Source organism: Arvicola amphibius, chromosome 1 (genome assembly GCF_903992535.2).
Source record: "Arvicola amphibius chromosome 1, mArvAmp1.2, whole genome shotgun sequence".
NCBI classification, from domain to species: Eukaryota; Metazoa; Chordata; class Mammalia; order Rodentia; family Cricetidae; genus Arvicola; species Arvicola amphibius.
In genome coordinates, this window is record NC_052047.1 from 150347992 (window position 1) to 150374427 (window position 26436).

At 50.0% G+C, this 26436-nt stretch overlaps 1 protein-coding gene across 1 annotated transcript in view; it reads left to right on the forward strand.

The window, feature by feature from the left end:
* The window catches only part of Nrxn2 (neurexin 2), a 102786-nt gene that overhangs the window by 4295 nt on the left and 72055 nt on the right, over positions 1-26436 (forward strand). The window contains 4 exon segments of the mRNA XM_038327354.1: positions 11299-11316; positions 15960-15994; positions 18342-18411; positions 22804-23105. Of these exon segments, the coding sequence (XP_038183282.1) occupies positions 11299-11316; positions 15960-15994; positions 18342-18411; positions 22804-23105 (425 nt within the window).

The window sequence follows — 26436 nt, forward strand, 5'->3', positions numbered from 1 at the left end:
AGGAGGAAGAACATGGCTCCTACTGCTAGTTACTGAGGTGAGGACAGGAAGACTGAAGAGACCGGGTCCTGGTCGATCTCTGAACAGTCTCTGGGACTCCTTCGACTCCTTTGGAAGCTACATAACTTCATTATTACCTGCTTTGAGTGGTTCCCAACTTTTTCTGAAATCAAGGACATTTTTAAAAGTCAGTAATTCACAGTACAACCTTCCAAAGAGTTGGTTATTATTTTTATATGTGTTTATTGGGAAAACAAATGACTCAAAGCTCTCATGAATTCAGAAAAGCTTTTAGATGACTTTGATGTTGTATTCACCATTGTGGTTAATAAAATATACATTAGGAAAAATAGTTTTAGCTTTATAGGCAAGATGTACCAATTTGCCTTGAGATGTTTGCTATACATATGGATTTGTGGATCTTTTGGAATCTCCTCTGTAATTTCCTGGGGTCTGGGCTTTCCCACCAACATGAGAACCCATATGGCAGAATATTTGACGCTTGATTTCTCTGGGGTATCTGGCCACATGTAATTGCTGACAGAGCTAAGGAAGAGTGGCTGAGCATCTGTGTCCCTGCTGCTGACTGTGTGACTAAGTTAGGGTAGAGAAGATGGGATTTTTGCCAAGGTTCCCCCATCTGTACTTCCTCACGTCACCTATGTGTGTGGAGAGGGGCCAGAAAAGTGATCAAGGAAGAAGGGGTATACGGGTAGGCGTGGGAGACCCCCAGATGGAATCAGGCGTGCACCTCACTCAGGAAACAAAGAAAGGACTGTCCAGTGTGTGTGCCTGCGGAGAGATGAACACTCCGTGTCCTTGGTTTGCTGGCGTTTAAGTTCAACATGGGTGGTCAAGGCCCCCTTTGTAGTGTGCTGGGGCCTGTGGGGGAAGTCAGGACGTGAGGAAGATGAGCCGTCTGCTCCAGGAAGTCGAAAGTTCAGTTGAGGAAGTAGATAAGAAGTCAGTCCAGTGAGTGGTTAAGAGAGGCGACATCTGTCTGTCTGTGAGGTGGTGTAACAACGGAATCTGCATCAAAGAGTCACTGCAACAGCCCCAGTTAGTTCATATGAAGTCCAGAGAGTGGCATGTGGCACGGAGAGAATGCTCAGCAAGTACAGGCCGAGCATCTTCAGTCCAGAAACCTCAAGTCCCAAGTGCTCTAAAAACTGAGATGTTGATGGGTACTGTCAGGACATCACAAGAGGAATCTTCCACACCAACCTCATTTGATGGACTGAAGAGTAAAAAAATGGGTGCAATGAAAACACTGTATTAGATCACTGCTAGCTATACGCATAGGACATGTAAAACAAGAGAGTATCTCATTTAGACTTAGGTCCTATCCCCAAGATAGTTCATATATATATTTAGCATTCTAGAATTTAAAAAATCCAATATTTGAAACACTTCCAGTACCAAACGTTTCAGATAAGAAAGAATACTCAGCCTGGGACTGGAGAGGTGACTCAGCGGAGAACACTTGTTCTCACAGAGGACCCAGGTTTGGTTCCCAGCACCCACATTAGGCAGCTCACAACCCCCTGTAACTCCAATTCTAGGGGATGCAGTGCTTCTGGCATCCATGAACACTTGCACACATTTGGAGCACATAAACTCATGCATACATATGCACATAAATAAAAACAGATAGATATTTTTAAAGAACATTCAACCTCCAAGAGCGATAAATAAAACCCCAAGTACAATACATAGTGTGGGCACCTGCCTAGAGATATGGGAGGCATAGCAGTGTAGTGATTAAACAATAGATTGATGTCCAGGGAAGATGGTTTTTACCAGCATTTGTCGGGGGGGAGAGGTGCATGGCAGGAGAAACACTACACATTTGAAGCCAACTTATGCTACCTAACAGGTTCCTGGCCAGCCTGGGTAGCATAGTGAGAGCCAATGTTAGAAAACAAAAACACTGCTGGTAAGATGGCCCCCACAGGTAAAGGTGCTTGTCCTCACACTTGATGACCCGAGTTCAGATCCAGAACTGTGGCACATGAGCATGCACACACACACTGAGTAAAATCTGTCTCTTGTAGGCAGCATAGTCTGGATCCTGTACTTTTTTTTTTTTTAGATTTATTATGTATACAACATTCTGCCTCGATGTATGCCTGCACACCAGAGGAGGGTGCCAGATCTCAGTACAGATGGTTGTGAGCCACCATGTGGTTGCTGGGAATTGAACTCAGGACCTCTGGAAGAGCAGCCAGTGCTCTTAATCTCTGAGCCATCTCTCCAGCCCCTCCTGTACTTTTTTTAAAGCTCATAGGGACAGGCTCTAAATAGATTTACAATATTTTTATTGATTGATTGATTGATTGATTGGCCATGTGGCACATAATTAGTGGGAATTTTTTGTTTGTTTGTTTTTTTCTCTGTAGCTTTGGAGCCAGTCCTGGAACTCACTCTGTAGATCAGGCTGGCCTCAAACTCATAGAGATCCCCCTGCCTCTGTCTCCCGACTACTGGGATTAAAAAGGTGTGTGCCTCCACCGCCCGGCTGGGAGTAGAGTTTTAAGAATTTGTATTTTATCAGTATTGGGGAGTGAACCCAGGGCCTAGCACACACTAGGCAAGTGTTCTACTGTGAACTAAATTCCTCCTTGTCGTTCCTATAAATAAAGTCCACTGGGGTCTTAAGGAAGGGAAGGGTTTATAGTTCAGAGGACTGGAAATAGGGTGGAGAAATGTTATTTAGGACTGGTTAGAACGTTGATTAGTAAGCTCAGGGAGGCTAAGCCAGGCAGAAGGGCAACTGTGGATGAGGTGTGGAAGGAAGTAAATGTGGCTTCCATCTGTAGAGGGGCAAAGAAGAGAGTTCATGGCAGGAGAAGCTGGGGCCAGGCCCTGGGCATCTGGCTTAAATCACTCATATGACACTCAGTGGATGTGGACTAGGGTGTCCTGCAAATAGTCACACAAAGGCTTTTGATCAGGTATGTGAAGATAAGAACTGCATTTAGGAAGCAGGGGCGAAGTGCTGAGGGATTCTGTCCAGCAGCTAGATGGTAGAGAAGTTAGCTGGAGGACAGTTTAAACAAGAGAGTTTAATCGTATTTATTTGTCTTTGTGTCTGTGTGCTCATATGTGAGCGCATGTGCACATGTATGCATGTGGGCCACAGAACGTCCTCTAGTGTCATTCCTCAAGTGCCGTCTGCCTCGCTATTCTTTGAAGCAGTCTCGCTCTGCTCTAGAATTTGCTGATTAGACTAGGCTAGCTGGCTAGCGTGCTCCAGAGATCTGCTCATCTCTGTCCCACCCCAAGTGCCGAGGTCACAAAGGTATCCTGCTACACCTACACCTTTACCCGAGTTCTGGGGAACTGAACCCAAGTCTCTTGGTTTATGAGACAAGCACTTTACCGACTGAGATGCCTCCTGCCCTGAACTTTGCTTGTTTTGGAGGAGCCAAGAAGGGTGACAACAGCTGTGGTGGCCACTGGGGTAGCTGCAGTGGTAGGCAGCTGGTACTGAGGCCAGAGCCGCCGAGAGATGCTGCCTTTGGGTTGAGGTGGGAAAGGAAGACTTGGAGAACAAGTTTTCTTTCTTTCTTTCTTTCTTTCTTTCTTTCTTTCTTTCTTTCTTTCTTTCCTTCCTTCCTTCCTTCCTTCCTTCCTTCCTTCCTTCCTTCCTTCCTTCCTTCCTTCCTCCCTTCCTTTCTCCCTTCCTTCCTTTCTATTTTTTCGAGACAGGGTTTCTCTGGGAAGCAGCCCTGGCTGTCTTAGAACTCACTATGTAGACCAAGCTGGCCTTGAACTCATAGAGTGCTGGGACTAACAGCATGTGCCACCATGTTAGGCTGTGTATAGGTGTTTTATTTGCATGTATGTCTGTGTACCACCCTGGCACAGCATTCATGAAGGCCAGAGGAGCGTGTAGGAGTCCCTGTGACTGGAGCTATGGATGATTGTGAGCCACTATGTGGGAACTGAACCTGAGTCTCTGGAAGAACAGCCAGCGCTCTTAATTGCTGAGCCATCTCTCCAGCCCCATGTGTTTTGGAGCTTTTTAGGGGCAATGTTTCCCCAGAGACCAGTAACTACTTCAGATCCCAGGGCCATAGCTTCTTCCCCAAGCCAGGCATGTGGAGGGCATACATAATTTTGGGTCTGCTGAGCTGTCTTAGAGAGGGGTCCATGGGACACAAAAGCAGGAAAACCTATGTTCTGAGATCCTGGGAAGGAACTTCTCATGGAGAGCCAGGATATCATATTGAAGCACGCAACTCACCAAGGCTGAGAAGATTTCCATGGGAAATCTTACCACACCTCTCCGCCTCCCTATGCTTTCCCCTGAGGACTCAGGGAGTCGTGAGTTACCTCAGATATCTCTCCAGCTGGGCTCACGTGGCTTCTTCCCAAATGTGGCCCTTTTGCACTGTTGGACTTTCGGGGCCTCAGAGCATGGTTTCGATTGCTTATAGCTCCCCTGCCTCGCTCTTTCCCCATCTTCATTGCTGTCCTCATAACAAATCTGCTGGAATTCTGAGTTGGTGTTAGATAAGACACGCACGATCCCTGACACCATCTCGTCCTCTGCCGGGTCATCAAGTAGGTGCAAGTTGGGATTAGGTCAGAAACGTGACATTCCCCTGTCATCATCAGCTTCTAGGGTCTGTGGTCCTGATGCTTCCAGGGGTTAAGGAGATGTAAGGCGGAAGGGATGAACCTCTCTGGGGAATGGTGCGGAGCTGAGCTAGGTGTTCCCAGGGAAAGACAACAGAGTGGTTGCTTAGACTGGCAGCTTTGAACCCTGTCCCTGACTATCTGTGTGAACCTGGGGAACCGGTGTTCTAGCTACCCTTCCCAGTGATCAATAGGTTTACTGTGGTTGTTTACCCCAGTGGCCAGGAGGCTTCAAGGAGGAGGTGGCGCTAGGCTAGACCTTGAAGGACGACTGAGCCAGAGGGAGTTGCCACGATGAAGAAAGGAGTGTGTGAGGCTTTCCCGTTAGGGTGAGTGTGGGGAATATAAGAGAACTGATGTCTCCTGCTTGGTGAGGCAACTAGATTGACTGTGTTTCGTGGGAAATAAAGTACAATGTAGATTAGCATTCTGGAAGCTTCTAGCAGTTTTGACTTTTAGGCTAAGAATGTACCTCTCGCGATGTTTCCATCCTGTATTGGGTCTGAGTGAGGCTGGGAGAAGGAAGAGATGGGGTCTGGCTTTGTTTTGTAATTTATACAGATATATAATCACATACAGCATATAGATGAGCATGACCTTGAACTTCTTATCCTCCTGCCTCCACCTTCTGAGGGTTGGGATGCCCCACCATGCCCAGTTATGCAGTGCTGGGGACCGAAGCCAGACAAGTATCTGACCAACTAAGCCATGTCCTCAGGCCCCACTGGAGATTTTAAAACTAGAGAGATTTAGATTAAATTTTGTTTTTGTTTTTGTTGAGACAGGCTTTCTCTACATAACCCTGTCTGTCGTAGAACTCACTATGTAGACAACCCTGGCCTCAAACTCATGGGGAGTTGTCTGTCTCTGCCTCCTCAGTGTTGGAATTAAAGGCATGTGCCACCATGCCTAGCCTTGGATTAAATCTTTAAACAATTTATTGATTTAAAAACTTTTTTTAAAAAAGAGATTTACATTGAATTTAATCATCTTCCCACAAGGAAAACACCAGACAAGATGACATTTCAGGATGATTTACTAAACTTTTTTAAAAGATTTATTTATTTATTATATATACAGTGTCCTGCCCACATGCATGCCCGCACGCCAGAAGAGGACACCCACCAGATCTCATTACAGATGGTAGAGAGCCACCATGTGGTTGCTGGGAATTGAACTCAGGACCTCTGGAAGAATAGCCAGTGCTCTTAACCTCTGAACCATCTCTCCAGCCGGATTTAAAACTTTTAAACATGTATTTATTTTTATTTTATGTGTATGAGTGTTTTGCCTGTATGTATGTCTATGTAGGCCTGTGTGTATGTCTATGTAGGCCTGGTAATCTCAGAGGCTAGAAGAGGGTATCAGGCCCCTGGAACTGGAGTAACACCCAGTTGTGAGTGCCAGGTGGGAGCTGGGAACTGAACTCAGGTCTCCAGAAGAGAAATAAGCACTTTTAACTGCTGAGCCATCTTTCAGCTTCTAAGATTAAATTTTATTATTATTATTATTTGTGTGTGTGTGTGTGTGTTCATGATGTATGCTGGGGGAATATGCCTGTCACGTTGCTCATGGAGATCAGAGAATGACCATATGTAGTTAACTCTCTCCTCTCATCTTTGTATAGGTTTCAGGGATGGGACTCAGGTTGCAGGCTTGCATGACATGCACCTTTACCTACTCAACCATTTTGCTTGTTCTCTAGATTCAAATTTGATTGTCTGTCACCAACAGTGTGACCTTGGATAAGTTGCTCCCGCTTTTCCCCCTGTGTACATGTGTGTGTGGTATTCATGTTTGCATATTAATGTGCGCACATGTATATGTATGTGTACATGTTGATCTTGGGTGTCTTTCTCAGTTGCTCTCTACCTTATATACTGAGTCTCTCACTGAACTAGAAGCTCGCTATTTTGGATAGCCTGGCTAGTCAGTTTGCCCTGGGGATTCTCTGTCTCTATCTCCTCCTGTGTTCTATGATTATAGGTAGGCCACCACGCTCACTTGGCTTTTTTGTGGGTCCTGGGAATCTGAACTCTGGTCCTTTTAGTTGTGGGCATGAGCTGTGGAGGCAGCCTTGCCTCTGCTTTTGGACACTTGGTTTCCTCCTCTCTAACAGAAAAGAAGAGTCATTTGTATTCGAGGTTTATAATAGTGGTGGTGGGTGCAGGAAACAGCACACAACAGGAACCAGGCCTACTTTAGTTCTTAGAACACAAGAAGGGTTATTATATTATTCACTCAACAAACATAGCAAGGTCTTTTCTAAACCAGGAGCTGAGCAAGCAGCTAGAAGTAGAGGGATGAATGAGACATTGTTTTGTCTCTTGCACAGTTTGGCAGTCCCATCAGGAAGCTAACTTGAAATTACAGTTACAATGTAGCTTTAACAAGGGCAAACAATATGCATGGCAGAGCTGGTCCAGAAGAGGGGAACTGTTGCTCTCCTGTATTCAGAATTTACAGGTATTGATGTGGGTCTTGAGAGAAACCATTGGTGCATGTGTGAGTGTGTGTGTGTGTATGTTGTGTGTGTGTTTTCTTAGATAGCTGTGTGCATGTGTGAGTGTGTGTGTGTTTTGTGTGTGTGTGACATGTAAGTGTGTGTTTGGGAATAGTAGTTAGAATGTGGCTCTATTAGGGGAATGGGTGTGGCTGGAGACTGGTAGGCCAGGAGACTGAAGGGGGCGAGATCAAATTGGAAGTGAGTTACCTGAGAAGAGCAGACCTTCCTGGTGAAGCTCAGCAAGGAGCCACATACCTGCAAAAGATATAGCATGCACTAGATACACACTGCAGGAGATATGCACCGCAGTAGATACATACTGCAGTAGATAGATAAGATAGATATACATGCAGTAGATATACAGATATATACTGTGGTACATACACACTGCAGTAGATAGATAAGATAGATATGCATATATATACATGCATATATAGCTATACATCAGTAGCTATATACTGCAGCAAATAGATACACACTGTAAAAGGGCTGGAGATGTGGTTGAGGCACTTAGGTGGGGTGGTGGATATAAACTGTAGGGTGAAAAGGACTCATTGAAGGGAGATTATCACAGAGGCCTAGTCAAGCTCCCAGCAGAACAGATGGGGCTCACCTGGGCTGCACTGATGGGGCATGGTAGGTTTTAGAGGGTGAAGCCCATAGGTCCTGGCAACTGATCTGAAAAAGGGAGAGGACTGCTTTTCTGGGTGTGTCTGCTCAATAAAGACAGGCAGAGGTCATGGGGGGAAAGGGTTCTGCAGCCGTCTCAGACAGGCTGAGAGCAAGAAGCCTGTGAGAGAAAGGGGTGTGGGTGGTCCTGATTGGCAAGTGGCTAATGGGACAGCGGTGGTCAGATGTGTCTCCTCCTCAGCGAGAGGGGAGAATGTACAGGCTAGCACATGGCTTACAGCCAGGCAGACGAGCAGTGTGACTCTGGAGGGCTGGCAGTGGGCCTGGCCCTAGGTTAGATGGCATCTTGGGACACATTTTAGAGATCAAGAATTGTAGGTCAGAAAGAGGGCCTCTGTCCTGAGGTGATGAAGGTGAGCTATGGGTGAGGGAGAACAGGTGGCTGAGGGGCAGGAAGGTAGACCTGGAGGGGCCTGGATTGGCAGGTGAAGCATGCATGACAGCACAGAGCAGACAATGAGACACGTCTTCTGTCTTTCAGGAAGTGCTGGCTTCATGTTTCTGAGCATACGTTAAAAAATTAGTTATTTAAAAGATACTTATTTTATGTGTATGTGTGTGTGGCCTGAGGACAGGTATCGGTACCATGTGCTGCAATGCCAGCAGAGGTCAGAGAAGGGCATCAGATCCCCTGAATCTGTAGTTATATGGTTGTGAGCCCCCACCATGTGGATGCTGGGAACCAAACCTGAGCCTTCTTTAAGATCAGTAAGCACTCTTTTTTTTTTTTTTTTTTTTGGTTTTTTTTTTCGAGGACAGGGTTTCTCTGCAGCTTAGAGCCTGTCCTGGAGCTAGCTCTTGTAGACCAGGCTGGTCTCGAACTCACAGAGATCCACCTGCCTCTGCCTCCCGAGTGCTGGGATTAAAGGCTGTGCGCCACCACCGCCCGGCTTCTGGAAACATTTTTTTTTTAAAAAAAATATCTGCTATGTGGAATTATCTAGAAATTAAAATGATTCTTTTGTGCAGGTGTTGGTAGCATGGGATTGGCCAGGGCCTTGGGCATTGCTAGGATCAAAGAGTTCTAGCAGCAACTGTTCTTGGAGAGCCCAAGGGTTCTCTTTAACTGGACAGCTCCCTCATTGCTGTGATGAGACTCAGGAGCTTTAGGAAAACTGTGGTCTCTACAGCTTCAGGATGTAGCTGTCAGGCAAAAGCCTCTCTGGTGTGTGTTGCAGAGCGTATTTGTAACATGGAGGCTAGTGGGCGTGGGTGGATAAAAAACGAGATGGATAGGTAGCCAGGCAGCCGTGTTCACTGGTTGTGTGCAGGGCTGGTGGGTGAATGTATCAATAATAACATGTATTAGGTTGCTGTGCAGATGCTGGTGTTGGTATCACAGGGGTGGTATGACGTAGGATAAATAACGTACTTGTTTTTGCGGTATAATGCCTCTCCCTGAGAACGCATGAAACAAATCCCACAGAGTGTGTCTCATAGGAGGGAGGAGAGAGCACATGCACATGTGTGTGCATTCATGTCTGTATCAGAATCCTTTGTGTGTTTGTAGATTGGGGGCAGTGTCTCTCTTCTGCCTTGTGGCTTCATCTAGCAGCCTCTCAGTGAATGTGTGACAGATGTTTAAGACTGGGAGCATCTTAGTCCTCTTACAAAGCCTGCTTGAGGAGCTGTGGCTTAGCTGAGGGGACTGCTCCCATTCACCTTCCCTCTTTACCCATCAGGTGTGTCCCAAGGTCAGGTCCAGATCAGACCCTAATAGGTGAGGCTGACAGCCCATGGGACATGTACTGATCTAGGGATTCCCAGTGTGGTCCTCTGAATTTGACTGAACTTAAGGTGACTATCTGTAGTGATGGGCAGCGGGCTGTGTTCCTGCCGCCCAGCTCCCGGCCGCCTGGCTAGCTTATGCCCCGAAATAACAACACACAAAGTGTTTTCATTTAAACACTGCCTGGCCCATTAGTTTCAGCCTCTTATTAGTTAATTCTCACATCTTGCTTTAACCCATATTTAGTAATGTGTGTAGGACCACAAGGTGGTATCTTACCGGGAAAGATTCAGCATGTATGACTTGGCCGCTGGCTCCATGGCGTCTTTCTCAGAGAGGAGAGGCATGGCGTCTGACTAACTTCCCTTCTTCCCAGCATTCTGTTCTGTCTACTCCACCTATCTAAATCCTGCCCTATCAAAAAGCCAAGGCAGTTTCTTTATTAACCAATGAGATTCCTCCATCAACCATCCATTAGAGGCCCTTTGCTTTATCCTTTAGAGGGCATTTTGACTCATTTGGGAGATAGAAGCAGAAGGACCAAGACATTAGGGCCAGCCTTGGCTACATAATGACTTTGAGACCAATCTGGCTTATCCAATATTTTGAAATAAACAAGCAAACAAACAAATAAGCAAACATTCTGGAGTTGAGGATGTAGCTCAGTTGGTAGAATGCTTGTTTAGCGTGCATAAGACTTTGAATTTGATCCCCAGCAGTGCTTAAAAATGAACGTGGTCATGCATGGCTATAATCCCAGCACTAAGGAGGCAGGAAGATAGTCCTGAGTTTGAGGCTAGTTGTGTTGCACACTAAGTTCCAGGTCAGTTTGGACTACGGAATCGGAATAAGACTGTGAAACACTCAGATAGGAAAACAAATACAAAAGGCAAACAAAGAATGAAGACATTTCCCTGATCATAGAGGCAGAGCAAGGGTCAGAAGGGCTTGGGCAAGGATGCAATCCACGCTGCCATCTGTAGTCAAGTAGCAGAGAGATTGGGTTGACTCAGATAGGCAGTTTGGGGCAGAATCATGTTTTCTTGGATCAGACCCAGGGGCCTGGCCCGAGCCACATTCTAACTGCAAGGATGCCTTTTGGGAGGGTAGGGAGCCGTAGGTGGTCAGGTGCTCGAGCGCTTTAGGCGTGAGCTAAAGTCAGAGCTAAATGCGAGAGTGGGCCGTGTGGTGGCTTATGTGTGTTCAGTGTGTCACTGAGCGTACAGTGTGCCTCGGGCGAGCCCAGTAAGACAGTCTCTGGTGTGGTGAGCACGTCCCCATCTGTCTCTGAGGCTGCCTTGAGCTGCCGAGGCATGAATGCAAGGGGAGGAGCCTGTCACAGGGGAGTCGGGAAGCCTGGCTGCTCACTGCTTTGCTTACCACCCTGCTTCCCATTTCTTTGTGATCTGCAGCGTCATGCCCCTGCTCTGGGCCTCAGTTTCCTGGTCTAGCAGGATCCAGTGCCAAAGGCAGAAGGCCCTCTCAGTTTTTCCAGACTGGCTGACTTTGGGGGACTCATTCAGGGGACAGTGTGGTCATTGCTCAGTCCCCAGCAAAGCTGTTCCTTGAGCTACTGAGTTTCTAGGTTGTGTTATTCATGTCAGGGCCTTGGTGGGCTTGGGGACCTGGAACCCCTTGGTCCTTAAAGCAACTGTCCATGGTATATTTGCTAACAAGTCTCTTTTCTCTTCTCTCCATGCTCCCCTTCTCTGAACTTGGCTGACTATAGAGGAACACCCTATGGAAGGTGAGTGGAGCCTCCTTGATCGTTAGGTTAATGCACATCTCCCCAAAGGGTCTATATGAAGGGGTGCTGATGGCCATGCCACAACCCCTGCCTACTTGTGTTTGAGGGGACCTCAGGGAGGCTGTCTGGAGTCTTCTTCACTGGACTGCCTCTTCTTAGGCTGCTTTGTTCATTGACAGGAAGCTCCTGGGTAGAAGGCAGATCTTCTCCTTGCCCACGTTTCTCTATGCTGCTCCCAGCCTTCTTCCTTGTGGGGAAGGGGAGAGGGTCTCTGGGAAGAGGTGATGAGTCGGCTAGTAGTGTTGGAAGTGTCCAGAAGTGAGAAGGTAGACACTGTTTTGTCCAAAAGCATTTAATGGGATGATCCAGGTGTGGTAGCATACACCTTTAATCCTCAGCATCTTGAGAGGCAAGAGAGGAGCGGGCGGATCTCTGTGAGTTCAAGGGCAGCCTGGTCTACATAGTGAGTTCTAGGGCAGCCAGGGCTACACAGAGAAAACCGAGAAAAGAAAAGAACCAACCAAGCATATAATGGCTATGTATAGATGGGAGTAGCTAGTGGCAGGGTTGGCTGTTGGCCTGGAGCCTGTGCTGGAGAGAATTCGTGCTTCTGCTGCAGGACTCAGGCCAGTGGGAATGTGGTCAAGAGTACAGGCAGGGTAGGGTCTGTCCATGGTTGGGGTGTGTGAGCAGGGCAGCTCCTCTGCTCTGCTAAAGCTGCCCGTGGCTGGGAGGAAGAGGGAAGCTTCTTTGTTCAACCCAGTCCCAGGGCAAGGGTGGGAGTGGGCTTCTGTTGGATCTCTGCATTCTCTCCCCGCCTTCTGTTCTGATTGCCTCGCTCTCTGGTTTTTCTCTTTGCCTCGTTTTCTCCAGGGGTCTGTCTGCGGACCTCTCTCTGTCCCTGACCTTTCCAGATGCTCTGGGTTCTAGCATTCTTGGAAGCTTTCCCTCTAGCTTTGCTTTTCCTTCTGCTTCTTTTCCTTCTCTGGGGTGGATAAGATTGGGGGTAGGGAGGCCCACACTGAGAGACTGGACTGCAGCTGATCTTACAGGTCTTTGCAGTGAAACGGGCAAAGCGATTATGACGAGGGGAAGGCCTGAACCCTGATCACCACTGCTCCACAGTCCCCGTGTTCTGGGAAGACAGTGGGTAGGCGGCACTCTGAAATCCCTGGGTTGGCCTTTCTGGGAGGAGCACAGAGACACCAAGGATATGGGCGCCTGAGAAGGACAGGCAAGGAGGGTTCTAGGTCTGGATGTGGATGGAAGCCATTTTCCTTGGTGTCCATGGCTTGCCTTGTCGCTCTGTTTTGTTTTTGTTTTTTCTGTTTGGGGCTGCTCAGGTGCCCTGGTCCGAGCAGACCAGCCCCTGTGTCTGCATCTGTGTGTCTGTGTGTGCACACTCATGTGCCTTGGCTGTCTGTGTGTCTGTGTGTGCACACTCATGTGCCTTGGCTGTCTGTGTGGTGTGCTGGGCGTTGGCTTGTTGTTTTGTCCACGGAGTGGCATGTGTCCCTGAGTCTCTGGAGGAGCATCTGGGGCTTTGTGCGTCTGCATCTATGTTTGCATCTCTGTGTGCCACTGTTTACCTCTGTTGTGTGTAAAGGAGGAGGAGGGCGCCTGCACCTCTGAGTGGACGCAGCCTTCTGAGGCCTGGAGATAAGATTTAGTGTAGGTCTGACTTTCACTTGCTCTTGATGTCATGTCTCCTCTGGAACAAAAGGAGAGATGGAGGGAGGAAGAGAGGAGAAAGGGGATAGAAGACGCTTGGGAGGAGGAAGGAGGAAGCATAGAGACAGGGAGAGGAGCAGAGAGGGCAGGCCCAGGCTGAGAGAAGAGCAGGGGGCTGCAGAGAAGTGACTTGGAGCAGGGAGAGGAAAGGGGCAATGAGGACAAGAAGAGCAGCTCGGCTTTGGGGACAATGAGATCCGTGGTGAGGTGTCCTGGTCACCTGCTGGTTTATATGTGGGCCTGAATGTTAGCAACAGTACAGGGCATGTGTAGAATGTTGTGTGTGTGTACATAGGCAAGAATATGATTTCTTTGTTTGTTCCTCTGTATGTCTGTCTGTCTGTGTCTCTTAATCTTGCTGTCTTTTTCTTTTTCACGACTGTTGTCCTGGGGTCTGGGTACAAGACTGCAGGTGAGGACGTGGGTTGGAGGTAGGGGCTTCCTCCTTAGCCGTGAGGGCCCTCTTCAGATCTCTTAGGGGTCCTCTGTGCCTCCCCTTCTCTCTCTGTCCGTGATGCTGGGATGCTGGGCCCGAGGCCTGGATTCCTCTAGGAACTCAGGCATCCTGTTCTGTAGCACCCCAAGTACTGTCTCTTTCTTCCTAATCTCTTACCAACGGGAGAGGAGACCCTGATTAGCCAAATTGAGTACCCTAGGAAGGACCTTTGGCAGTGTCATCCGTCACTGCCAGCTTGTGGGAGGAGTGGGAAGAGGAGCAGATGCCACAGGTAGACATGAGAGAGAACCCCCCCAGGGGTACTGCAGCCAGGACAAGGAGTAAGCTGTAGATTGGGGTGGGAGAGGAGGTAGTCTGTAGGGAGGGATTCTCTTGGTCATCTAGTCTCCAATGGCTGAGGTCCAGGTGGTAGACAGGAAGGGAATGGGTCTCCCCTCTACCAAGATGGCTGGTGCTGTCCACGCCTGAGGGAGGCTGAGCAGCTGGTTGCCTTGGTGACAGAGGGAGAGTGCCGCATGCTATGAGGCTGGCAGAAGAGCTGGGCAGCAGAAGGGTCCTGAGGGTAGATGTGTGACTTTCCCCAAGCAGGCAGTTCAGGCCTAAGGGGTTGAGTGGTGAGTGGGGGCAGAGGGGAAGGAAGTATAGATCCATGGGGTCTTTGACTCTGGACCAAGGGCAGCAGAAGCCTGGATTTCTTGAGTGGGCTCTCTGGGCAAGGGCTGTTGCTGACAGGGCAAGTGGGGAGCAAGGGTTTCAGAGCCGGGGCCTGAGCTTTAGAAGGTGCTGGAATTTTGTCAGGAAGAATGAGTAGCAAGTGTAGCGTGCTATCTGGAGGCAAGGGCAGCCTAAACGCTGAAGCCCCCACCAGTGTTTTGAATAAATCCTGTGTCCTCCTGAGACTGTTTTGTCCTGATGCTCCCCCAGTTGCTGTGGCTTCCTCCCTCAAGCTAGCCTCAGACCTAGAGGTGAAGAAGAAATGAATGAGACACTGAGATAGAGGGGGAGGCTCTGAGCTCCCCAGGATCCTTAGCCTCCCCACTGCTCTCTGGGCATGGGGTATCTCTGCTCCAGAGAGGCTTGTGGCTCCTTAGCCTTCATGAATTTATAATGGCTACAGTTTCCATCCTAGGGCCCAGCATTCCTGCCACAGGAGCTGGGATGGTTTTCTTGACAGCAGAGATGCTCCCCGGCCCCTACCCTGATGACCAGACCCCACAGCAGGAAGGTAGGGTTGTGGTCGGGGAGCTGGGGTTTGGTAGGGTTAGTTGGTCATCTCAGGGAATCACTTTGTAGCTTGTCTGCTGGTGTCAATCTCTCTGAGGTCTGGGGTCCTAGTCTGGCTCAGGCCGGACTGACTTAGGCTAAGGAGAATAAGTTATCTCAGAGTAGGGTTTTCAGGGCTTGCCCACTGGCCTAAATTGTCCTCAGTCTGTTTTTGGATCAGCTCAGCAAGGGCCTGGCCAGGGCAAGGGGACCTGCTACAATCTTTTAGGCTTGGGGTTGGTTGGGCTTCAGAGAGCTTGACCTTCTGCCCAGGGGTCTTGGCTGTCCCTTTTGGAACCTTGTTGTCCGAAGGCACACCATTCCCAGATTCCCAGATTGTGAAAGAGTACCTCTACCGTATTCATCCAGAGATTCCATTGGACTCATTTTCCTTCCTCCAGCTTCCTTGGTTCCCCAGATCCCTGGTTTTCTCTTGGACCCTGCTATCTGTACATGAGGCTGGGTTGGGCAGCTGGAAGGATGGAGAGGATGCCTTTCTAAGTCAGTGGGAGGTTTCCTTTAAGGCCCATCCACATTCCTTACACTTTGTGCTTTTCCCTAAGGTCACAGGGACCCAAGGATGAGGGTGGGGTGGTTGGAGAGCCCTCGCCCACTCAGCCCCTCTCTAACAGGACACACTCTTTTTCTCCAGGTGACTTTGAGTTTTGTGTTGTGTTTTATTTTCTCCTCCATCTGAATCGTTTTTTTCTCGTTGACCGTTTTTTTTTTCTTTCCACCTCCTGGAAGAAAAAAAAAAGAAAAAAGAAAAAAAAGAAAAAGGAAAAAGCAGCTCTCCCAGTGCCATGCTTCTCCTCCTTTTCCTTTTTTTTCCCCGGCAAAAAGAAAAAAAAAAAGAAACCAAAAATTTCTCTCCTTCCCTGTAGCAACTCCCTGCCTTGTCTCCTCTGGCTCACACCCCTCACCCTCTGACGTCCTGATCTTTCTTTCTCCCCTTTCCCTTCCCTCTCCCCTTTGTTTCTGCATCGGGCCCCTTCCCTCAGCTGCTGGGCTGGGGGCTCTCCCCCGATGTCTGTCACAAGTTAAAAAGGGTTTTTAAATTGTGGCAGCAACAACTTCCCTCCCTTCTCTCTGGCTGATTTTGATGACTCGTGTTTTCTTTGTTTTCTTTTCCTCTTTCTTTCTTTTTTTCTTCTTCTTTCTTTCTCTCTTTCTCTCCCTTCCCCTTTCCAAGGTCCGGCTCACCTGACGTTAAACAGCGAAGGTATGGTTTGAAGTTTTGGTTTGGTTTGGATTGGACTGGATTGCCCCAAACTGTGCCTGGCTTTTCTGTTCCCTTCCCTTCCCTCCTTCTCCTTCACCCTTCCTGCCTTCTCCTTCCCTTCCTCCCCTCTTCCTCTGCCATTTCTTTATTTGTATGGGGGTGCCTGGTGGGGGTGGGGCTGGTCCTCTCCCTCCCCTCCTCCCCTTCCCCTGGGTCCACTGTCCACCCTCATCTCACCTTGGTTTCTGATGTCGAGATGTATACTTTCCTGCCGTTGTCTCCAGTCTCTTTTTATTTTTTCCTTTCCATTTTTCCTGGTGGTATATCTTGCTTTTTTTTTTCTCATGGTGGGTGTTTGATTTTTTTCCCCCATTCATTTTGATCGCTCTTCTCTTTCTATGAATGCAAATAAAAAAAAGGCCTGGGTTGCAAAAACTATTTGAGGCAGCCACAGTCTCTTTCCCTCGCTGCTGTGGAAGACACTCCATTTAATCCCTGTCCCTAGAATGGGTTGAAAATAGAAGACGTGGGGGCTGGGGGTGCAGGACTTTCCCTTTCCACGACGCCCCCACCCTCTGCCTTTACCTCCGTTTATCTTTTGAATATCTCTTATTTCTATCGGATAGATGACAGTATATCCAGAGACAAGCAGACTGGCTGTTGTAATTATATAGTCCCTACTAGTGGCTATGATTAGCCCTACTAGGTGGCATGGCTGAGACTTGTTGTTTAGCTTGAGCCTACCCTTGGCTAAGTCCCCCTCCTACCAGTCCAAACCCAGTGTTGGAGTTCTGTAATAGATTGTTGCTTGTCTCAGGCATCCACACGGCCCTGGGATCCAGTCTCATGGAGTTCTGTAGTAGATTGTTGCTGTCTCAGCATCCACAAGGCCCTGGGATCCAGTCTCAGCACTGCAGGGGTAGAGAAACCTGGCATTAAGCAACCTAAAGAGAACATAGTAGTTTTGACTGATCCCCTCCAGCTCTGGCCTCCCTGACCTCCCAGTTATCCACCTCTATGAGCACCCTGGGCGCTGCTGTTACCTATACGAAAGACAGGGTTGAGTGTTTAACACTATGAGCGAAGGGATGGTGGGACCATATCCAGGATGTAAGAGAGATCTCACTGAGATCTGAAATTTGGGATGGATTTAGGTCTGAGAAATAAGGGCCTGGGATTTTATGCAGGTTTGGAAGTTATGGCCAGAAGTAAGAAGGAGGAAGTCCCACACAGTGGATTAGAAGGAGGGTTCTGGCTGAATCATGTCCTTCTTACTTCTAAATTCTTGGTTGGGGAAGTGCTGGCTGTGACTCACCTTAGACACTGATGATGTTTTCTAGAAGGAGTCTAGAGATTGCTTCCCCTCATCTAGAAAGGTTCTGCAGCTCAGATGATTAGTCTGATTTTAGTTCTGGAGATTGGGGACTGGACTTGGAGGAAGAACCCAGAAAGAAACTTTCCCGTCTATCCCTGAATTCTCCTCATCCTATGCTTCTAGCAATAGGGTTGGTTGCCTGGGAACCAGGCACAAGAGAAGCACCTGTTCACTGGCAAGCATGTGGTGAAGCTTAAGCTTAGTCTGGAGCCCCAGCACCCTGGCAACCTGTGCCTGTAGAGCAGAACTGGGCCCTGTGTGGTGAGGAATAGGGGTAATAAGGCTTAGCAATGATTTCTCAGTAAGAGAGTCCTGCATCTCTGGGGAGCCCTACCTCTGCCAGGAGCTCCTGGTGAGCACAGCCCTTCTGTGAATGTTGGTGGAGGGCAAACCTGATGAAGCCCCGTTAGTTCCAAGTGGAGACTGTCAGAGCAGCCACTGTGGGGACCGAAGAGGTACAGGTGGTCGGGGGGCTTGGGTCCCTGAATTGTGGTGGCTTCTGGACCACAGGTGTCCATGTCAGGCAAAAGCAGGTTGATTCAGAATATTTCATCTAACCTAGCAGAAGGCTGATGTGAGCAGAAGATGCACAGTAGAGGGAGTGAACGTGAAGCCCCTAAGGATGTGGTCCCACAGGGTGAAGAGGAAGTTTTGGATACAGGTGCTTCAGGACCATGGTCCACAGGACTGCCCTTTCCCCCCCACTTAGTCTCCTCACCTTGGCCAAAGGCTAGAAAATTGATGGTCAGAGGCCTGATAGGGTATGTGGGCTGGTGAACCTTGGATTTGGATTGTCACAATGGCTCCTCAAGAGATCTTGAAGGCCAGGGAAGTCCCCAGAGAAACTCCGTCTCACCTGCCGTATTGCAAGCAGACCTTGGTCCTGGAGACGAGCCTTCCATCACCTCAAGAACTGGGATGGGACTGGCTGCGAAGCCCCTATGCCTGAGTCCCCCATATTTCTGCTTCTCCAGTAGGGTCCCTTACTGTTCTCCGAGGGGGGGGCCGGGAGAGGAGGAGCCGGCGATGTGCACCAGCCGACGAAAGGTCAGTGATCCCATGGTCCCCAGGACAGTCCAGCCCTTGCCCTACTGTAGACTAACTGCATTCTGGGAGGAGAAGCGTCTTCACAGGTGTATGGCACCTCCCTGTGCCTTTTCTCCGGGCCGGCAGCGGGCCTGCACCCCACCGCCATTCCCAGGGCACCGTTCCACAGTAGTGGAATTCCACTTTACAGTGGTGAAGAGCCCCAGCCTCCATCTGTTTCCCAAAGTCCAGCCAACCCGATGACCTACCAGAACACAGATGCCCTTTTCCATGAGTGGTCAGGCCCATCTCTAGAAAGTGTTGCTATTTCAGGGTGACAGGTGGCAGGGTACCATCATAGTCTAGAAGCCTGCTAGGTATCTTGCCCGGGGGAAAACTGGCAACATCTGTGATCCTCGTGTCACCTATATTGTCCCGGTAAGCCTTGGTGAAATTTAGTGGTGGGCACCATTGCTTTACATTTTATAGCTGGGGAAACAGGCACCGGTGAAAGCCCCAGACACCAGCATGGGCAGGCCGCTTAGTGTCTCAGAGCACGGGATCCCAGCCTACCTTTCTGGCCAGAGGCTGCTTCTTTTAGGACCCTTTGCTGAGAAATGTGCAGGCCACTCTGACAACTCTCAAAGCTCCGCGGTCAGGCCAGAACCTCACACCGTCACCTCCATCCTCCAACTAGTGCCCCCCAGGGCTTGTACCATCCCAACCTCGCTCCCAGTTCTTGGAAAAAGCAGCCATGCTCTCCTTGCTGGCAGTCTCCCTGAACTTCTGGGCCAGCCTGGGCACTTCTGCACCTCCTTGGATTCAGTCGTACCACATCCTAACTGTCACTCTATCTGCTTGCTGGCCTTGTGGTTCTGAACTCCAGAACTCGAGGACGGGGTTTTCATTGTCTCTTTCCATGCTCTGCACAGCTCTTGGCATATATGTAGGCATGAGCTCAGCACATTAATTTAATTTAATTAATTTTGATAGGGTCTCACTGTAGTTTTGGCTGACCTGGAACTCACTATGTAGACCAGGTTGGTCTTGAACTCACAGGAACACATCAGCTTCTGCCTTCTGAGTGTTGGGATTAAAGGTGTGCACACCTGGCTTGCAATTACTTTAAATGAGCGAATGGTCACTGTTTCCAGGGGTCTCTGATGGCCTAACAAATAACCCCAATAAACCATGTAAGTGTAAGTGGCTAGAAACCGCAGACCTTGTTCAGAGGAGTTAATTTACTTATTCCTCCACGGAGGGGTGAGCATGTGCACCTTCACAAAGTCATATCCAGGGGCAGAGTCATTTGGGGCTGAATTGTGTCCTAACCTGTCCATCGTCATTCCTGCGGCAACCTGGGAGGTAGACTGGCTCCAGAGGAGAAAGCTGGGCTTAGAGCGGCTGTAACTTGGCCAAGGTCACAGAGCTGGTTGGCAGAGCCAGCGCCAGTGCCCAGGTCTTTCTCACATCACATTTCCTCCCCAAGGACCTGCACAAGGTGTTACTAGGCAGTAAGTGCCAAATGAGCAGAACACACAGCCGTGGTTCCCCAGAGCCAGAAGGAGTCAGAGGGGGCTGGAGATCGTCCCAGAGGACTTAGAGCTGGGTCTGCAAAGGGGGCAGCTGTGTCCCTCCCTTTCATGGCACTTGGAAACCCAGGCAGTTCCGGCTACGTTCAGCTTTGTTGGAACATTTGTGAGGCCACAGACTCCCTGATGGAGAAGCAAACAAGTGTTAGCAATGACTCCCTTTCCACGCTAGGAGCCCTTAAGGGTTGTCATTTCTCACATGCTGATGGGAGTTGTAGTTCTTGGCCGTGGCTTGCATGGCTGGTGGAGCAAAGCGCCCCCTGGCGCTACAGGACCTGAGCATCCCGGGTCCAGCTAGTGCTCAGGAGCTATACTATACATTCTGATCTTTGAAGTGCCGCCCCCATCAGGGCACTTGAGGGCTCACCCCTGCTCCATTAAGGCTCTCCTGTGTCCCTCATTCTCTTGCTCTCTCTTCTTCAATTTTCTTGCTGCGCATGCCCACCTGCCTCTCACCCCTCTCCTTAAAAGCCTTCAGGCTCCCTTGGATAGCCCAGTGCCGAGAAGCCTGGGGTCTAGGCAGCTCAGCCTAGCAGCATAGATGGCTTTGCCTCCTCTCCTGGGTCCACCTGAGGAGTCCAGGAATGGCCTCATTTCTGCTCTTGGCCTTGGCAGCCATGGTCCAGCCTCAGCCCTGCCTCTCTCTTTTTTTTCTGACTTCTTTTGTTTCGTCCCAATCACTTTTTCAGGTGGCTGCCTTCTTCCTGCAGTCTGGATCTCTGCAATGTTATTTGCTTTGACCGCAGTGAAGGTGAAGGAGTGGGAGGACAGGTCTGACTTCTGGGTGGGGCTAACAGTCTGGGTGGTAAAACCAAGGTCAAATGCATTCCCTTTTCTGGTCCTTGAGCCCCCTGGCTCTGTCAGTGTCTGAGCAGCAGGCCTGGTTGCTATGGAAACAATAAAGCCCCAGAAAGCTGTGGCTTTAGTTCCCTAGAGGTCCCTGTCCCCTTTCTATGCTGGCTGGCCCTCCTCCTTACCTGTCCCCTCAGGGCTCCCTCCTGTTCTTTATCGATAAGGTTCCATGTGACCTCTCTTTCCCTCACAGCCCTGTCTCCATTTCTCTTCTGACCCGCTGCTGGTCCATCTTTGTCCCCTTCCATGCTGGGCTCCCCACATCACCATTAAACACATCTTTGTCTTTGCTGGCTGCCTCACCTTTGTTTCTGGTCCCCTAAATAGACAGAGGGAGGGATTCAGATTGTCCCTATGTAGCCCATGCCCTACCCCCCCTCAGCTTGCTGTCCTGTGGCCTCAGGACACAAGACCTTGCCAGCTGCAGTGAGGGCTATGCCAGGCACTGGGGCAGCAGCTGGTGCCTTGGCATCCGGATGCAGTGGGGGCCAAGTGTGGGCAGCCTGCCTGGAGGGAGAGAAGCAGGCTGTGTAGGCTGGAGAAGAGTTCTGTAGAATCTGCAATGAGAGACCCTCACTTTCCTACACAGAACTGCAGCTCAGCCCTGCCTCTAGGGGAGGGTGGGTGCCTTGTAGTGGCCCTCTGTGCCCATCACATCGTTCCTACGCTTCCCTGAGCCTTGAGAACATCTCAGGAAAAGCTCAGATAGTTCAGCCTCTGCCTAAAGACCCTCACGATACAGTCCTGTTCGCCTCTTATCCACCCAGGGAGGAAGCAGGATCAGTATTTGCTGACAGAGAGACAGAAGTCACTGCCTGGGTGCAGGACTTCTTGTCTCTCTTGATTTGGAATCGGGTTCTCTGCCCCGTGCTTGTGCTCTGGTGTGTGAAGTTGAGGGACTGGACCCCAACTCTCTGCTTCCAGTCATGGTACTTTTGCTTGTCACTCACTTGCAGACTGCCAGCAATCCCCATGGCTCTTCTAGGAGTCATGGCTTCCTCCCAAAGAGGGGCAGGGGAAAGGATCTTGGGCTGGGTGCTGTGTCCATGTACACACACACACACACACACACACACACACACACACACACACACACCAGCTGGGTGTTATACGCACACACAAAGACTGGATGCTGTGTCTATATGTTCAGATACATAAACACACGCACATATGCACACAGGTAATGCACATCCATAAGCATACACACATGAGAGCCAGGCCCTCCCATGTACTCCCTTGGCATCTATGGGTTATTTACCTGGTACTGTGAGGTTTCTTAGGTTGGAGGAGGAAGCTGGGAGAGGAGGGAGGGCTGGCACGGTGAACACCCACGGGAATGCTGCAGAATGGCCTGTCACCTGGTGGATAGCCCTGTCACTTGCATTGCCTTCCCATGTGTCATGTCCCTGTCCCTCTCTACTCCATGGCTTCCCACTCTTCTCATCTGTGCAGGGCTAGGCAGACCTACTGGTCCCATCACTTAGGGACAGTCCTGAAATTGCCCCTGTCCCTGGGTACTGAGAATAGCTGTTACCAAAGAAGAGGCAAGTGGAGAGGTAGGCTGCTCAGGAGGCACTCCCAGGGAGAAGGCAGGCGGTTGGTCTCTTGCGTCTCCCCCACGTGCCTTTGTTCCAGGGTGGCAGGGGTTGAGAGCATTGCTAGAGTGGAGACGGTGAGGCCTGTAGCTTTGTCTGGCCCTGTGGCAGCTTAATTGTCAGCTGTCAGTGTGAGAGCCACTTAGCAGCCTCCTGCTTTGGAAATGGACCTGGGGGAAGCTGACTTTTGGTAGCAGAGACAGCAGGGTCTGGGTTGACAGGATGTAGGAGGGGAAGAGGGCCTAAGTTTAGAGTTGGGACCACAGGACTCCAGTGTCCAGGACCCGTGCTTGGGTTGCTGGAGGTGAAGGGGGAGCCTCTGGTGTACCCCATGCACTCAGCCTTCTCCCGTTTTCCCAAAACATGGCGTCCAGGCAAGGAGGAATTTGTGGCAACCTTCAAGGGCAATGAGTTCTTCTGCTACGACCTGTCACACAACCCGATCCAGAGCAGCACTGACGAGATCACACTGGCCTTCCGCACCCTGCAGCGCAACGGGCTGATGCTGCACACGGGCAAGTCGGCCGACTACGTCAACCTGTCCCTCAAGTCCGGGGCTGTCTGGCTGGTCATCAACTTAGGCTCGGGTGCCTTCGAGGCCCTTGTGGAACCCGTCAATGGCAAGTTCAACGACAACGCCTGGCACGACGTCCGGGTTACCCGAAACCTGCGCCAGGTAGGGGGAGCAAGAAGAAGGTCAGGGGTCAGCTGTATCTGGGGCAGGTCATACGTAGAGGACACAGCGATGCCTTGGGTTGGGGGGGAGAAAGCAGGACTGGGAAGTGAGGTGAGGTTTGGAGAACAGAGTTCGGGGCTGTGTGAACCTGAGTTGTGGCCTTGGCTGTGTGACAGGCTTCCGAGACCTTATCAGTTAGGGAGCTGAAGTAGAAGGAGGCTCTAGAGCTGTTCCTGGGCAGAAGCCTGAGGCCAGGAGTAGGGCTGGGCTCAGATTGGTAGGAGCAGCTAGGGTTTCAAGGTGTGGTGCTCAGGGATCGGGTGATGGGCAGGAGGGTCCTGCGGACTTGGGAGGAGGAAACTGGAGCCTGGATGAGGCTAGTGTGTTTTGGGGTGGGAAAGGGGTCCTGTAGGGTGGGCAGCAGGACACTGAGGAAAAACAGAGGTACAGGTGGGGCAGAATATGGTCTCCCCTGCAGGGGGCTTTCCCAGGACAGGGATAGCTGAGAAGGAGGCAGCAAGTGGCTAAGAGTCAGAACCAGGGAGGGCGCCTGGCCCTGCTGCTCACGGGGTATTTGCTTTTCTTCCTGTGTGACAAAGCCAGGCCTTCCTTCACGTCCGTGTTTACCTTCTGCTGGCTGAGCCAGCCTGCAGAGGGGGCTCAAGGAGGTTTTGGGGGTCAGCCCGTGCCATGTAGGATGACACCCTTCTCTGCATCGTTCCCTGTATTTCAGATGTCCTCTTAAGAGTGGCCACTCCTCTTCACCGCTCTCAGGGTTCATCCACAGTGGCTTCTGATGATAAGGTGTCTCTCTGGCCAGACTGTGCTAGACAGGAGCCTTGTGGGTAGTTTCCAGCCCTAGGAAGTCCCCATGTCCAACCACACTGACCTCTCTTCACTAGTAGGTGAGGCTCCTGAACGTTCCCTGGGGACTCCTGTCTCCATTTCTCCACAATGGCTTCTCTGCTGACTTACTCCGGGGACCCCAGTTCTTCATTCTCTTGGGTCCCCAGCCTTGTAGCTAGCGGACAGCAAGCTCTTGCAGCTTCATCTTTCCATGGCTAAATGCAACCAAGAACACCAAGTAATCCTGGCTGTGGAGGTTGCATCCCAGGGTTTCATGGCTGGTCTCTTGCGAGTAAATTCTTTGGACTTCATGTGTCCTGTGGTGGCTAACTTTCTGTTGTTGTTCATCTCCTCTACTCCTTTCTTCCACTGGAAGCCTCTCAATGGTGCTCAAGATTCCTGCTGACCATCTATTCCTCGTACCTGCTCCTCATTTGACATCACTAGGGGATAATCTGATGGAGAGTCCCTCCCCTGACACCTCTCCCTTTGTCTCGACAATGTCCTGACTAATGTACTGCTCTTTCTGGAAGCCTGCAGCCTCCTGTTCCTGTCCTATGTGGATGTGCCTTTTCTCAGTGCCCCTCTCTCCGTGCTCTGTAGAGTGACATGTTTGTGGAGTGACTTCTCCATGCACACTCCCACCCTGTGTCCTGTCACACCATTCCCCAGTCAGAGCACCGCCTGGCATGTTATCCCCTCCAGAGCAATCGGGTGTATGCAGTGCCTCTGTGATTTTCCCATGCCATGCACCTTTTGTGGGGAAATCTGCCTTAAGGGGGAAGCTGTCTTACGTGCCTTTTGCTCCCTTCCTTGCTGTCGCTATCTTCTGCGAGTCACTGCAAGCCCACAAATCTTCACATGCCATTTGGCCAAAAAACCATGGTGAGCTGGATACAGAGTGGAGAAGGATGTGCGCCCTGTCCTTGCAGCTCCTGGGACAGGATGGAATTGTTCCAAATAAACAGAGCAGGGGCTGGGGAGAGGGCTCAGTGGAAAAAAATACTAGTCACACAAGTGTGAGGACCAGAGTTCAGGTCCCCAAAACCCTTGGAAAAGCTGGGCAATCACGGTGGACACCTGAAATCCCAGCACTTGGGAAATAGACAGAGGGGTCCCTAGGGCACTCTGACTAGCTAGACTATCGGGAATGGGCAAGCTCTGGGCTAATGGAGAGGCTCTGTTTAACAAAGGAAGAGTGGTTAAGGAAGCTGTCCAGTGACATCCAGTGGCAGCTTCAGGTCTCCACATGAATTCATACATGTGTCATGTGCACTCATGCCCACACATGCGAACACACATATACACACAGACATTCACACCACACACGTGCAAAAGTAGATGAAATATATAAATGAACTAATTTAAAAAAATGATCAGAATAAGGCAGTCCACATGCCCAGTGGACCACAGAAGCAATGATGCGAATTGGGGAATTTCCAAAAAGGAAGGAGAGGTCCGTGGTTCTGCTGAGCCACTCTCATGGATGCCGTGACTGACACATGACCTCAGCACATAAGTGTAGAGTGTGACCTGTGTTCATCTCTTTCTCAAAAGTGTAGCATCATGGGTGTAAGTTGATGACAGATGGAAATTCTCTTCTACTGGATGTTCTACGAGATGGCTCAGAGATAAATTCCTTCCAGCATGGAGCCTTCAAGGATGCAGTCATCAGAGATGGAGTCCTCAAAATGGGCCCTGTAGGATGGAATGCTTGGGATGGGGGTCCTCGAAGATGGAGTCTTCAAGGATGGAGTCTTCAAGGATGAGTCCAAAAGTGCGGGACGATGGGCCACAGAGAGTGTCCACTTAAAGATGGAGAACCCTCTTTCCAAAGGGCTCCTGGGGAATTTCTTTTACTCTAGAACCAATGGGCGTGAGGTACAGAACTATATTTGGGGAATTCTTCTTGGCTTAGCTCCAAGGCCATGCTCTGGAGTTGTTGCCCTCAAGCAGGGCCCATGCCTTGCCAAACCCTTTGTCTGCCTGTTTTCTGAGAGTTTCAAGAGAAACTTCTTTGTTCTTGTTGCTCCAACAGTGTCTCTTCATTCACACTCTGCCAATGTCTGGAAGCTTTCTGGGTCATCATAACTCATGGGGTGCTACTGGCATCTAGTGGGTAGAGGCCAGAATTTGAGCTATCACTACAGTTTGTAATACAGCCCCGCAACAAGGAGTCATCTGACCTCAAACGCCAGCGGTGCCTCTGGGGAGATTCCCTGTTCATCCAAGTGTGTAGAGAGTCTAGATGACATCCTAGAATTTGAAGACTCCTGGTGTAAACACAAGGGTGGTAGAGGGTGAAGTGGCTTTTACCAGTGCTCTACCTCCCTCAAGTTTTGTAGGTGGGAAGTAGGCCAGGGATGTAATATAAACAATGACATCAGGATGGGGGGGGGGTGTAGCCCAGTGACAGACCCTGATCTGTCATGCATCAAGGCCATGGGTTCCATCTTTAACATCGTGTGGGGTATAAAGGAGACAG